The following is a 15,437-nucleotide window of genomic DNA, read 5'->3' as shown; positions in this document are numbered from 1 at the left end:
ACTCCTCCGTACCCCTCCTATCTCTGGAGAATATCAAACTAGACCTGGGGAAACCCAGCTTCGAAACCCTGCTTAGTCATGAAAGCCCTTGGGTGCGCTTGACTCAGACACTACCTTCTTCTGCCCACTTTAACTCATTGGATTGTTGTGGTGATAAACTGGGAGGTAGAACTAAGGTAGGTAGGTAAAGATAAAGGTTCCCCTTGACATTTAGTCAAGTCATGTCCAACTCTAGGGGGCGGTGCTCATCCCTGTTTCCAAGCCATAGAGCCAGCGTTTGTCCGAAGACAATCTTCTGTGGTCACATGGCCAGTGCGACTTAGACACGGAACGCTGTTACTTTCCCATCATGGTGGTACCTATTTATCTACTTCCATTTGCATGCTTTCGAACTGCTAGGTTGGCAGGAGGTAGGATAGAAGTGCAGTAAACAAACCACCTTTGCATTTCTGTGTGTTCTGCAAAGTTTTGAACATGGCTTCATGGAAAAGCACTGTCTAGAAAAAAAGACAATTAGGAAACTGGTTGTCCTAATCATCAGGCAGATTATCATCTTCATTCTTATGGCTCCACTAGCTTTGTTCCCAAATGCCAACATTAAGGGGGTATTGTTAATACTTAAATCCTACCTCCTGAATGTATGTTTGCGTAAGCTGGTACATTGCCAGAGTGATTTGGCACCAATGCTCTGTTGTGTTTTCCAGTTGAAATCAATACTGGGAACTTTAGAGGCAGATAAGCATTCCAATGGTTTCCTCACCATTGTGAATTCAAGGCTCTGATGAAAGTCATATCTGAGCAGAGATTGGAGAAGTCCTTTTATATATTATGATTCTCAGAATTCACCCACCCAGATCTGGGTGTTGTAGGCCCAAAGTAACTTTTCTGAGCTCAGTGTTTGAGTGACTTTTCCAAGATGTTGTAGCACATATAGCCATCCAGATGTTCAGGCGTTCCCCTCATGCTTCTTATTATGTCAGCAGAAGAGGACTTTGGGGTGGAATGGTTTGTAAGTCTTGGAGGTGCATCTGAAGCTTGCATGCATTTCCCAACCAGTTCTCCCTTTGATTTTACAGCAGCTGCATTTTGACCCAAAGTGAGGGGCAATCATGTATGGGGCTGTGTGATTCTAGCTTCAGAAGCCAGCAGTGCATTGCTTGTGCATGTTCATGGTCTTTCCTCTCTCTCCAGCCTCACTTATATTTTGTTGAATTGGTTGAAGAGAAACCATAGCAAAGACTTTACCTAATTCTGCCAGCTCAGTGTTTCTTGTGCTTTAACGGAATGTATATTCTGACCCAGTTAAGCAAAACTATTGTAGTTTTTCTCCTGGATGATCTCCAAGCCTTTGCCACAAGACATTAATGTGTTGCTGTCATAGCCAAAATGCAATTTCTCTGAAATTCTCAGCAAGCATTTAAAATCAAAGCCATGTAATGCTTGAGGAGCTCATTACAGCCATGGTTGTTCTTGAATTATGAGATTTTTTTTTAAAGTCCATTTTGGATAATAATGAGTTCCTCTGTGGGGTGGAAGATCCCAGCTTTCTTACTTTCATATGGCTCTTGCAAATAGGTAAAGCAATTTTTGTGCCATCTTCACAGCATTCAGCAAGGTGGACCATTGTTCCCATTTTACAGAAGAGAAGGATGGGCTGAGACAAACAGGCCCTGAGCTTTTGCTTTATGTCTGTCTAACCCAAGGTTGTCGGACTGGGCTTTTGAGATCTCTTTCTGTTTATACCGCTGTGCCCTTTACTTGCGTTGCAAACTTGCCATTAACGCAAACGGGCCCTGACCTCCGGAAGGATTCTAACTATTAGGGGAAAAGAGTTTTCTTCCATAGGGACTGAACTGGCTGTTCTTGTTCTATTGTTCTGTGAACAATGAAGACCTCTTAAATGAATAGGGCTGAGGAGAGGGGGACAGAGAGGGAGTGAGTTGAAATAATACCTTGAGCCAACAAAAACCAGGAAATGTGGAGCTACCATTCTTTAAATGAATTCAAAGGCAGAGTGAAAACAAACTCTTGAGTGACCAGCGGTTAATTATGGGGGTCCTGGCTTTTACTATGGAAGGAAGGCAATTTCAAATAATACTTAATTCCTTTTGTATACTATTCCCCCATCTGTCTCACACAGATGTGCATGTGAAGGGTCATGAAAAGCAGCAATGTATTTCGTGAAGGAGTTTTAAGCTTGGGTATTTTAATTGGTGCCCTAGGGACCAACAGCGGGCACTCCTGCAATATAGCAGCTGAACACACTGCTGGGTGAGGAAACAGGGGTACTCATGAGTCTTCTGGAGCTATTATAGCTGGTCTATAGGCAGTACTCCTCCAAACTGGAGTCCCTGATTTTGCTGCAGCCTTTTCAATACATACTTCCAAGTCTAACTTGAAAAAGGTCTACGTCATTGACATGTTGCTGAGATCTGCAGGGCTAGCCTGCCACCTGCTGGCCAAATAGGAAACAGCATTACAAACCAATGCCGACATTCCAATCAACTGGTATTTTTGTAGGCATTTGTGGGGCAATTTTAGAATGAGTCATTTGGCAGCCAGGTGTGTGTAAAGTCTTTCTGGAAACTTGCTTAAAGGTTACATTCTGGCCCAGGCTGAGTGTTACAGCTTGCCTTGCTACAATATAACATGCTCATGCAAATGGTTATGGTGCATTTCCTCTTAAGATAACACAGCTCCATATGTCAACTACAGGTTGAATGTATTTTTTTGCACATCTCCTCCTACACCCAGGCTATGCAGCTGTATTGATGTCAGCATCTTCCCAGTGTGGTGTGGGCTTGTTCTCCCATATAACCCGTTGCCATTTCTTTTCTAGATGCAAAAAGACCAACATTCTACCTTCATATAGTGGCCTCATTACATATCCTTGCACAGCAAACTGTAGCTACTAAAATCATATCTTCCACAAAATTAGGAAGACTGGGGAAGCTTGTTTCCCCATACCCTGAGTTTTGAAACTCAGTTTTTCTGGATTGCAGTTCCCAGAATCCTCCAGCCACTGTGGTCAAGGAGATGCTAGAAGTGTGATTGAAAAAGTAACTTTCTGGTGACCATCTCCTGTCCCATATATATGATCACCATACCTTTCTCCTATGAATGAGAAATGATGAAGTTCCAATAACCACAATGCCTACACATGCAAAACAGCAATGGTGACAACAGTAACAGCAGCAATTGATCTGTGTTAACAGACCAGTGCCATCTAGTGGGCAGACGAGTTATCGGTCTGTATTTGGAATGGCTGTGTCCGGCTAACCTGGCTCTTTGTTTTGTTCTCCAGCTCCCCGTGCCCATTGCAGTGTTCCTTCTGCTCTACAAGGAAAGGCTGGTGCCTTGCTGTCATAAGGACAGCCCCCCCTTGCTGCCTGCAGATGAGCTGGCATTGGAAACGCGAATAGCTGACAGAGATGACTCGTCTACTTCCTCACCAAAACTTCAGTCAGAAATAGGTGAGAGCTGCTGTACCAAGTTTGACACAGATGGAGTCCCCCGTGTCTCTTCTCCTTGCATGAGCTGGTGCTGAAACAGGAAAGAGTAACTGTGTTGCTGCTTGAAGGGCTGAGACAAATGATGGCAGAAGGTATCGTTTGTGGATTGTTTCTGTAGAAAAAGTCTAGTGCTGTTAGTTGGTGTTAATCTCAAATCCCAGCCTGTCCACCCCCCAAAGCATCTTCTAAAATGACTGCCGGGGTGAGAACTGTTGACGATACAGATAATTTGGACAAAGCCCCTCTAATTCCTCATCTGTATTGGGTGGGCTGATGAGGGAGATGGTGTAGGCTAAAACACCTGGAGGCCAAAGGTTCTGTATCCCGTATGTATGCAGGGAATGTGAGTTATTCAAAGTTATATGTTCACACCGTTTAGAAAACCCAACCAACATCATCTTGAGTGTGACAGCAACATCCTAATCTATCTTGGTAGTTCTAACATAATCCCTGGAACGTCCATGGATGTGTGAAGTAAAACCCATCCCATCCCCAGAATGGTTTATCCTTGACGTCCCTTCCCACCATCCATGGCAGGTTCTTCTGCTGTTGTTTACCCAGTCAGTATGATAGTAACGCCTTGGGTGTCATTGCAGTAGGATCTCTCTCGAACTACCATTTAGAGATAGTAGAAGAGGGACTCTTTGTCAGTTTGGGGCAATGTATTTTGCCCACATTGCATCCACATAAGGGTGGTGTTTTACCCTCTGGGTAAAGGCATCAGTTTCCCTAATTGGCAGTGACTTTCACTAATAAAAGAAGAGCAATTATCATCTCACACAGGGTTGCTTTAAGATGAAGAGCAGATGGTGGGTTCCAAGAAGGGTATTACAGAATCCTTACGGTAAGGCATTCCTGTGTGCCTACTAATGGCATCTGTATTTGCTTGGTGGTTTTGCTGTACTGTGTAGCAGCTTACGTACATGCATATGTGGACATACGTATTTGAGGATGGGAGGCAGTTCATATTCAGGCCAGTTGCTCTGTTTGCACCAACATATTATGTATGCGCGCTGCAATTTCGTGTCAGTTCTAACTCAGGGCCCCCAACCCATGTGGCAACAATGTGCAACAACAAAAAAATCTTGTGGCATCTTCCAAGATGTGACAAATACATTCCTGTGTGAGCTTTCATGAGTTACAATCCACTTCTTCAGACACATGAAGTACAATATCGAGCCACAGGTGTATATTCAGCATACATGGTGTGGGGATCAACCTCTACCATTCAGCCCAAGGCTTCTGGGAAGCTTCTCCATCAGATGTGAAGGCAACTATACTCAACTGCTGCCCAAAATTCACTTATTTCTGAGTGAAATTGCTGTGTGTGAAAGTCTTTTGCATCCTATTTAGATACCATTCACATTCTTTATTTATTTACACTATTTCATTCCCCCTCCCAGCCTTTCTCTTAAAAAAGGACCCAAAGCAGCTTACATCATTAAAAGCTAAAAATGGTAAATTATTCAAATATTTAAAAGAGAATTAAATAAACATTACATCACTGGTTCTTAACCTTGGGTTACTCAGGAGTTTTGGACTGCAACTCCCAGAAACCTTCACCACCAGCTGTCCTGACTGGGGTTTCTGGGAGTTGCAGTTCAAAAGCATCTGAGTAACAAAGGTTAAGAACCACTGTATTACATTACAATGCTAGGTAAAAGCATTGCTAAAACAGATTTAGAAGTGACAAAAATTAAATCCATCCCATTTTAAAAACTGTCTTAGACAGCTAGTCATTCAAGGAAAGTTTGCCTGAAGAGAAAGTTCTTTGTCTGCTTGCGGAAGGAGAGCAAAGATGGGGCCAAGCTGGCCTCCTGTGGAAGGGAAGCCCACAGTCTCGGAGCAGCAACAGAGAAGGCCCTTTCCTGTGTCTCCACCAAGCAGACTTTGAATTCTGTCCAGGAATGGATTGACAGCCAGTGGAACTGCTGTGATCCTTGTGACCAGCTCCAATTAACAGTCTGGCTGCAGTGTTTTGGACCTGCTGGAGTTTCTGAACCTTCCTAGAGGTAGCCCCACATAGACCAAGTTAGAGTAATCCAGCAGTGATGTAACTAAGGCATGTGTCACCGTGACCAGATAGAGAACTCTCCAGGAATGAGTGCAGCTGGCATACTAGTTGTAATTGTGCAAAGGCATGCCTGGCCATTGTTGACACCTGGGCATCCAGGCTGAGAGACGACGGATCCAGGTGCACCCAAAGCTGTGCACCTCTGTTTTCAGAGGGAGGGTAACCCCATCTAGCACAGGCTGAATCCCTATTCCTTGCACTGCCTTTTGACTGACCAGGAGCACCTCTGTCTGGTCTGGAGTTTCAATTTATTCGCCCTCATCTTGTGCATGTGTGCAACTTGTCTCATATTTGAAGGACTTAAGAACTAAACCAAGGTGAGATTCTAGTGATTCTGCGGATCCTCCCAGCTGCCCATCTCTAGCAGTTAGCCTTGGACAAAGAACAACCCCATCAGTTCCAATGGGAGGCTTTTTAAAGTCTTGATGGAAGCACATTAAACCCCTCTGTGAGGGTTAAAGGTTCATTGTTCCCACCTCATTTTCTGCATGTGCTCCTTCCCCAGAAACATCACTCTGTTTGTTCCTACAAAACCCAGACTTGAAAACAGGCCCTTCAAATGGGGGGAGAAACTGTTTATAGCCTAATTACTGTATGTGCATATTGATCACATGTGTGTAAATCAGGGAGATACACATTCTTTGTCTTGCTAAGGCAAACAACAGCAAACGTTCTCTCCTCTTGAGTGTCTTTGTATCCCAAATAGCCTTGTACTGTAGTCATGCACAAAAGTAGCCAATTTTGCACATAAAACAGTGCAAAAACAGACTTGCAGCTGTCTGTATGTCATTCTCGCTGTGATTGTGAGGAATTCTACAAATGCAAGTTTTTGCACGTATTCTCCGCCTCCTTAGTGTAATGTGGCTTCGTCCCATTTCCTTGCTGGCATATGGCCATGAGAAGTTTATCTATGAAGGAATGCAGTCCTTTGGGTGCGAACAGCACCCCACCCTTGTAGTAAGCAAGGAAGTGCTTGTTTTCTTTCTGCAGATGGGGAGTTAAGGTGCCAGAGGTACATTCTTCATCGCATCTTTTAAGGCTAACAGGTACTTTGATTTTGCCTCAGTGCTAGAAATATGTCCCATCCCTGCCACTTTCAGGTTCTGAGGCTCCTAGAGCTTCCTTTTGTCTTGAGGAAACCTTTGGGAGCCTCAAGATGTGGGGAAGGGAAGTCTTCAATAGTTTTTAAAAAATCACCACTGGAGGGCCACTGCTGGGATCAGGACCACCAGCAAGTGACCTGGTGGTGATCTTTGACTATTACAGGCTCCAACTCCATCCTAAGTCTCCCAAAAAGCTCCTCTGGGGCAAAAGGGTGCCTTGGAACCTGAGAGCAGGGCAGGTGGACAGGAAACTAGTTTAAATTAATTATTTCTGGTGCTGAATCTGGTTTATGTGGCATAACTTTATGCCAACAGCATTTTGCCCATTAAGTAAGATACTCAGCTGCAGAGCCAGAAGCTGAGAGTTCGATTCCCCACTGTGTTTGCTGGAAGAAAGGCCAGCCTTGGACAAGCTGCACGGTCCTAGGTTGCCCCCAGAGGAAGGGGATGGTAAACCTAGAAAACCCTGAAAAGAGCTGCCGTAAGTCAAAATCAACTTGGCAACATGTAATTTATTATGAATGTCCTAAAAAAGTGTCCAACTGGAAATGACATGTATAAGATGCCTATTTGGAGGGGGAAGGGGCAATGCAACAGCTAGAACATTGAGCGATAGATGGGTAAGTCTCCATCTTCCTAGACCTTAGAGTATAAGGCCAGAAACAGATGTTAGAGATAGCCCGTGACTGGAAGCCTTAGCAGCGCAGGAGCATCCGCAAACAATGAAGATTTTTCCAAGTCAAGATGAATACGAATTGAAAAGGAAACACCTACAAGGTTTGACAGCACCATGGACCTCCGAGAGGAACTGGGCACACGAGGACCCACATCTGAGAGGCAACCTCTCCCTCTAAAGCTGCTGTGATATCTCAAAAATCCAGAACATCAGTGTACTAATCTGATATGAAATCTAAGCTAAATCAAAGCAGAATTCTGATGATTTTTACAATGTATGAGACAATCAAGTTTCATTTGAATCCAAACTCTTGAATGTCACATTAAGTACATTCCAACACACACATCAGTGTTTACTCATTTATGTTGGAGATGGAGAAATCTGTGGTCCACTCTACACTGCTAGATTGCATCTTCTGTTATCCCTCTGTACCAGCTATGCTGGCAAAGGCTGATGGACACAGCAGTTCAACAATATTCTCCCTTCCTGACTCCTGTGTTCCTGTAATAAAGGTCAAGTCTCTCTCTTGCCTGTGGGCATTATAAACTAATAGCAGAACCAGAAACTTCCAGCAAAAATTGGTGATGGCTATTGTCCAGCCTTTATAATGAGTCAAAGTTCCTAACATTTAGCGGCAGCTGTGGTACAAATCAAAAGAGCTCTTGACTAACCGCAAATCGGCACCCAAGCTCACAGGGCATTGTCTTCTCTCCCAGGGCACAATGACCTCTTTGGTTGCTGCCAGAGCAAGAACTTCAGAGGAGCTCCTTACTCCTACTTTGCTGTCCATGTGACTGGAGCCCTTCTCCTCTTCATGACTGATGGGATCCTGGTAAGGACTGTGTTGAATTCGCATCTACACAATAGTTTCCTAGAGTAGATTGAATGGGTTCTTTCTAGAATGTCTCATTTTCCTTCGTGTTGCAGAGTTCAAAAAGTTCTTTTTTGGACTGTAACACCCAGAATTCCTCAGTGGCAACATAAGGGGATTTTGGGAGTTCTCATCTAAAAAGTAGCTTATTCTGTTTTTAGCAGTTCTGTAACTGTTCTGCCGTCCAACACACTATTTACTTGCTGCTAGGTCATTATTGATAACATTCCTTCAGTCCAAAGTTTGTGAAACCTATATTCAAACAAACACTCTGTAATACCTTCTTGAAGGCTTTCATGGCCGGGATCCAATGGTTGCTGTAGGGTTGTTGTTGTTTTTTTTAGTTATTTATTTACTTATTTTTTGAGGCTGTTTGGCCGTGTTCTGGAGGTTTTTCTTCCTAACATTTCGCCAGTCTCTCTGGCCAGCCTCTTCAGAGGACAGGAGTGAGAACACAGAGAAGAGTTCTAACTCCTGTCCTCTGAAGATGCTGGCCACAGAGACTGGTGAAACGTTAGGAAGAAAAACCTCCAGAACACGGCCAAACAGCCCGGAAAACCTACAACAACCACTCTGTAATATCATTTGTCATTTATATTTGATTTTGCATTCTCTCATTTGATTTAATTTCAGCTACTTATAATGTAGAAAATCGGACCTTTATTTAATTGCCCAAGACTGGCAGTGCAATTGTTACTGAAGCTGCAAGTTTCAGTAATTCCTCACAACATGTGGAATTCTAGCTTAGTTAAATATCACTATAATTTCTATTAAAGCTCTGTCATGTCATCCTTCCATGCACTATGCTGAGGACGTTAGGAGTGTGTGCTTTTATGTTTTTGTAGTTATTGCCTTACTGTCCATCAGGCTCTGCTTAACTATATGTAGAAAGAAAGAAAGGTACATGCAATGTTGTAGAAGCGCCTGTGCAAGCAATTCTGACATAAGGTTTTATATATCTCCTCCAGGGCGAGTATTCTGGTTTTGTATACAGCTATGCTGTGGAGGAGCCCCTCTCAGTGGGGCACAAGATGGCCGGCTATCTGCCCAGTCTCTTCTGGGGATTTATTACACTGGGCAGGCTCATCTCCATCCCTGTGTCCTACAGAATGAAACCAGCAACCATGGTTTTCATCAATGTGGTACGGCCAGATCTGGCTCCTCTTTCTTGTTAATGCTGCAGAGAAGGAATAACTTTTGTCAAGAAGGCAAATTCTTGTGACTGCACTATCTGGTCTAATCAGGAACTAGTATCTCATTTGGAAATGGCAGTGTTTGCTGTCTATCTACCTGTCTACAAATGTTTTGTCTCTCTATTACATAGTGGTGTTAGTCTGTTACAGTATTTTGCCAAAATGTGTCCATTGTTCTTAAAAAAGGAATAAAATGTTTAAAAATGTTCATGCTCTGATTCAAATAGCAATGAGCTAACCACGAGCTGCTTAGATATGGGACAGATTTTCTGTGAAATTCAACCAGTGCAGTAAAAAAGAGACTAATCATTTTAATATTTTAATTTGTTTGAACTTTACTTATATTTTTATATGTCCATAATTTTAAAATCTACAATGCTCTGATATGAATAAAAAGACAATGATGATGATGATGATAGCAACATTAGGTTGGATCCATATTGGTCATTTTGTTAAAAAAATAAATCCTTTTTAGAGCTTCAGTTGATCACCCTGTCTTTCCATTTTATATCATTGCAGGTTGGAGTGGTTGTAACGTTCTTCCTGCTACTGATCTTTTCCTCCAGCGTTGTGTTTTTATTTGTGGGGACAGCGTCCCTTGGCCTGTTTCTCAGCAGCACTTTCCCTAGTGTGTTGGCTTACACAGAAGACATTCTTCAATATAAAGGTAAATAAATCAAGGCTCCCATTTTTCTCTACCAAGGGGAAAAAAGCTGCAGCAGAGAAAGTAAAGCTCTCGCAATGGAAGATTTATTTTAATTCCTAAAGCAAGTTTATTCCTTGCATTGACAAGTGACTTGTGAATGACCACTTGCCCTCAGTGTTGATGCTGGTTTCCCTGAGAGAAACATGCTCAAGATGGAAAAAGCTCTCTATGTGTGTTTAAAGATGGGACATAAGCATTCTGCTATGTTGGTGCAGTCTTCATTACATCATTTTGTGGTGTTTTTTAAAATCTGCACTTGTTTTTAATTGGTGTAAGCTTGAGTCTCCCCTTGAGGAGCTCAATCCAATAAATATGAACTCCTGGTTTAAACCAAGAATGCAACTTGTGTCTTTTCTATTTCCAGGTTGTGCCACTACTGTGTTGGTGACAGGAGCAGGAATTGGAGAGATGGTTCTACAGTTGCTGGTCGGGTCGGTAAGTGCATTAGACAAAATGCCAAGACTAACAGATGTGAGCTATCTTAAATGACCCAGTGACCATCTGTCACCACTTCTGATGGATTCTCATGAACTCTTGCCAGAGAACATCATAAGAAGGAAAGCAGCTAGCTGCATTAAACTGAGCATAGTCGGTAGTCTGTGTAGCTCAGTATTGTCTGGATAGAGTTGACAGTACCCCTTTTGGGTTTCAGATGGGAGTATTCCTTACCCTAATTTTGAGACGCTAAGAATTTGAACCAGGGCCATCTAAATGTCTACCACTGGGCCATATCCAAGTCTGAACATGGTCTGTAGTGCAGTTGGCTTGTCTCTTGGTTATACAGAAATGGAGAAGCCCAGCCCTCCAAATGTTTTTGACTAGCACTTCCCACTCTCCTGACTTTGGTCAAGCCAGCTGGTGCTGATGGGAACTATAGTCAATGTCTGAAGAATCACTTCCTCCACAATCCTAAGTGGCAGGCAGCTGGTGGGGAATAGCAAAGAGCTCTTGCACTGGGGGGGGGGGGGATTCTTTATTTATGCAAGTGCTGCTCATGTTTTCTAAGTGTTTTGGAAAACCAGGCTTGTTGACAACTGACAGTCAAACAGCAACATAACCAGTCTAGCTTCTCCAGCTGACTTCCCATTGAGCTCAAATAGCTCTCATTCATTCATTCATTCATTCATTCATTCATTCATTCATTCATTCATTCATTCATTCATTCATTCATTCATTCATCTCCCATCTAGCTACCAAAATCACTCAGGTAGCTTAATGTGATTAATAACTATTATCATGTGCCATTAAGTCAAGCCTGGTTCATGGTGACCCTTTCCAGGGTTTTCTAAGCATACTGTACTCAGAAGTGGTTTACTATTCTCTTTTGGAGGCATTCTGGGACTATGTATCTCACCCAAGGCTCTACAGGCTGGCTGTTCTCCTGAGACACATGGTGAGGCATTGAACCTCCCAACCTCCGGCTCTGCAGCCAGATACCTTTGAGCTATCCAGCCAGCTGTTTGTGAGACTAGACTAATAGAACAGAGAGAACAAGGCTCAAATCCCTACTTAGCAATGAAGCTTGTGAGTGAACTGGATGAGTCAAGTCTCAGTCCCTAACCTGTTTCTCAGGATGGTTATGAGAGGAAAACTGAGGTCTGTGTGGAGAGCGCAACATATATTGTCCCAAATTCCTGTAAAGAAAGACAGGATATAAATGTAGTTAATATATACTGGCACACAACCAATGCAAATTTTCTTGAGGGAACAGGAGGCCTCATTTCATGTTCCGGGTTGGAAAACAGGAGGAAATATTCTTCTGTTTATAATCACATTAGGTTTTTAAAAGGAATAGGTTTATGGCATTCTTACAGAAGCTAGCTGGTACACTTCTTAAGCTTTCTCCCATTAGTCCCCTGGCAGGTAGAAACCCTGGGGAAACAGATGGCCACCTTCCACGGAAGGTCCGACAGTCTGGCTGAGACAACCCACTCAGGGGAAATGGTTCCCATATAACCTCCGTCAGCACTGCTGGGGCAGTTTGATATTGCTGTTGCTCTAATCTGGCTGCTTGCTTACCGTGGCACTGTGTTGCTCTCATTAGTTTCTAAGGCTGTACTCCAGGGCTTCAACAGGGCTTTGTTTTTTCTTCGTTGACAGATCATTCACGACCTGGGCAGCTACAGCTTCCTGGTCTGTGGCACCATCTTTGGAACCTTGGCCTTTATTTTCTACATCTTCCTCCTCTTTTGCCACAGGATGCACCCTCATCCCCAATCAGGTAAGAACTGCCAGCCCCTTGCATTTCTGAAAAGAAAGGGAAAAGGGTGTCTGTGCTAGCATGTAGCTGTCTGAATTTTAAAAATGCAAGGAAGGGCTTATTTTACAGCTGCTTCCTGTTCTTTCTTCCTGCTTGGAGTGGGCCACAATGCTCCAGCCTCCAAACAGCCGTTTTACTTTTGGATCGGTAGTCCAGGAAAATGAAGCCTATTTTATAGGTGGGAAGTGAGTTTGGAGTAAAAATCCACATCTGGGGTGGAAATAGGTAGAAAGCATGTAGTATTCTCTTTCTTAATGGATGGCTTTTGTGCTTTCTTCCCACCCCCGCCACTGTCGCTGCCAAACAGGAACTGAAAGGAAACTCTCTTTTTTTTTCTTTTTTGCAGATATGGATCTATCACCTGACAAACCACCACCAGTAGGGGAACATGGACTTTATCAGAGCTAAGTTTGTATTTGGATCTAGCACACAAGCCACTCTCCAACTGAAAGATTTGTTCTCGCCACCAGGGTTTAAAACTACCTGAATTTTCTACAGCCAGACTTGCTGGCTACAACTCTTCCCATCAACCAGTCATCCATTATTACCAGAGAAAATTGACTTCAGCAAGAACCAAAAGTCAAACTGCAGAATACCAGAAGGGAAGTTTTAACTCCTCTGGTAAACTCCTACATCCATTTAGGAGTGCAGGTTGGGGGGGGGGAGGAGTATCATTTTATAGGCCTTGGGTGGGTTGGGGGTCTCCTAGAGTTTTTGAGCAGTATAACCAGGAGGCAGGTATATACAGGGGATACCCCTTCATAATGTGATAAGCTGCAAACTGTTCCTTCCAGGACAATAAAGAAACTCTGTCCCTGGGCTTGTATACAGCCAGCTAGAATTTTTTTAAAAAATTGATCAAATCTTGACCCAGGGTTTCTGTAATCAAATCTTGCATCCTCAGATGAGATTTTACTATGTCCATGTGGTGGAATGGTCCAGGTGATGGTATAGTATAGCTGATGATGGCTAAAGCTCTGTTGAGCTGGAGTATGCTGATTTTTCAAAATTAGCACAGTAGAAGGAATAAGAGGTCCTAACTTTTTTATTAGACAGAATGGCCTAACTCCTATGAAGTATGAAAGTTCTGAAGCACATGAAGCCAAATGTCAAGTTTTTCCCCCATTTGTGCAATATAATAATAGGTGCCTTCCAGGAGTAGAGCTTGAGAGGTACTAAATATCCAGACAGTAGCAGTCATTTTCATGGCTGCTATAAATGAAGGTATTGGGACAATTTCAAGACATAGTTCTGCTAATGCTAAGTTCATTTTTGTTGCAAATGCTGTCCCATGGATATACTTGTGTATGTAGATAAAGGAATGTTTTGATATTGATTGTCATTGTCGCATGAACTCGTGGAGTGACTTATGATGGGGCCCAGCAACTTCACTCAGAGTTTGTTTTTCCCCTTCAGGAGGCTTGTTGCACTGCTCATTTCAAAATTGTACATTTATAGGAATTTGTGTTTCCAGTCAGCTTACAGATTGCTATGTTGCATGGGTATGCACTTTCATCTTTGATTTCCATGTTGTTTAAACCTTAATATACACCTTCCTTGATTACAGAGCTTGTGTGTTCTTCTGGCTTTTGTATAGCATGGACACTGAACCTTTCTGGAGGACCATTTGTGTCTACCGGCCAGTGGGATTCTTGGGCTAGAATACAAAATTGACTGTAATCTGATTCAGCAAAGCATGATCTTCAACAAGACAAAGCAGGAAAGCCTCCTTTAACAGGGGTTATTGAACCTTTTGCACTTGACAGCTAGACGTTACTAGAACAAGTACACCCAAGGCTTGGGTGTTCATGTTCCCTCCTTCCCAGACCTGCAAGGAGAGTATAAGCATCTCCTGGTTTGTAACAAACCACAGTTTGCTAGGTGTGAACCAAACCATTGTTTGATATAAACTTAACACTGGAAGCCTTTTATCTTATCCTACAATACACAGTGAGAAAGGCATGCAGAAGCCTATGTTTATACCTGCTTGTTCTTATATTTAAAAAAAAAAAAAAACACTATTTGGTGTTACATTTTAAGGTGTTTAGAGTGCAACTTTCTATGTAAAAAAATCAGAAATAAATATGTATTTTGAGATCATAACTTACGACAAGACATGAATTATAGTTTAAACTGTATATAGCAACAACAGCAGATAGTCTCATTTCATGGTGTGGGAAAATACTGGTTTTTTGAGCAACCAAGAGTTTCTCTCAGAATTAAAGTGTATTTTTCTCCTTTGTCTAGTCCATCTACAATCACAGATCAAATGGGCCAGTTTAGGTTAGCACATGTTACAGGGCATGCTGCACTTACTGTGGTCTACATAGAAAGAATAAATTGGATGTTTAATATGGAAGGTGCAGTATTTCACTTCTGATGATTTATGAAGAAAGGAAAAAATCAGTATAGCACAAAACCAGAAAAACTCTACATAGATTATGTGTTGCGAAAGGACCCAGAGCAAAGCTGGATTCAGTTGCTGAAAACAGATGATGGCCAATATCATGTACACATTCTCAATCCTGCAGGCAAAGTCTCAAGTGGCAGGCTCCTGCTTGCATGGCACCTTTTTTGTTTACAGATTCCAGTCCACAAAAAGGGTACTATCCAGGGAGGCCTGTATCTTTTGATAGCTTGCCTTTACCTGTTCGTGCTAGATCATCAGGGCTAAAGCTCTCCTACCTTGTCTGGTGTATTATGGGGAGAGGTGAATAAAAGATTGTGCTTTAGGCATCACAATGTCTTTGGGTGCCATTCTGTCTGTAATATTTGACTCCCCAACCTGATTTCCCTTGCTAGTTCATGCTTTTACCTCCATAGATGAGTTCAACAGTTGCAGGTATGTCAGACAGCTGGAAGCAGAACAGCAAAAGGAAAAGGCTTAACAAGTAAAATCTTTTTTCAATGTAGAATTCTTAAATCAAACCCTAATACTGTCTCATGATTGTTTTCCTTAAAGGTCACAGCTGTGTCTTTGAAAGACTCACAGTTGTTTCTAGTGATGAAAATGCATCACTCAAATTCATTTACACAGAAGAA

General features: G+C 42.6%; 1 protein-coding gene across 1 annotated transcript in view; it reads left to right on the top strand.

The window, feature by feature from the left end:
- Positions 1–15,137, top strand: part of SLC60A1 (solute carrier family 60 member 1) — a 51,812-nt gene extending 36,675 nt beyond the window's left edge. Inside the window, exons 4-10 of the mRNA XM_020797519.3 lie at positions 3,305–3,473; positions 8,082–8,197; positions 9,205–9,378; positions 9,949–10,096; positions 10,500–10,570; positions 12,236–12,356; positions 12,742–15,137. Of these exons, the coding sequence (XP_020653178.1) occupies positions 3,305–3,473; positions 8,082–8,197; positions 9,205–9,378; positions 9,949–10,096; positions 10,500–10,570; positions 12,236–12,356; positions 12,742–12,803 (861 nt within the window). The 3' untranslated portion in view covers positions 12,804–15,137. The remainder of the gene's footprint in view (positions 1–3,304; positions 3,474–8,081; positions 8,198–9,204; positions 9,379–9,948; positions 10,097–10,499; positions 10,571–12,235; positions 12,357–12,741) is intronic.
- The last annotated feature ends 300 nt before the right edge of the window (positions 15,138–15,437 follow it).

This window comes from Pogona vitticeps, chromosome 4, assembly GCF_051106095.1.
Source record: "Pogona vitticeps strain Pit_001003342236 chromosome 4, PviZW2.1, whole genome shotgun sequence".
NCBI lineage: Eukaryota > Metazoa > Chordata > Lepidosauria > Squamata > Agamidae > Pogona > Pogona vitticeps.
Note: the sequence above shows the minus strand (reverse complement) of the source record. Positions and strands in the feature narration are given on the sequence as shown.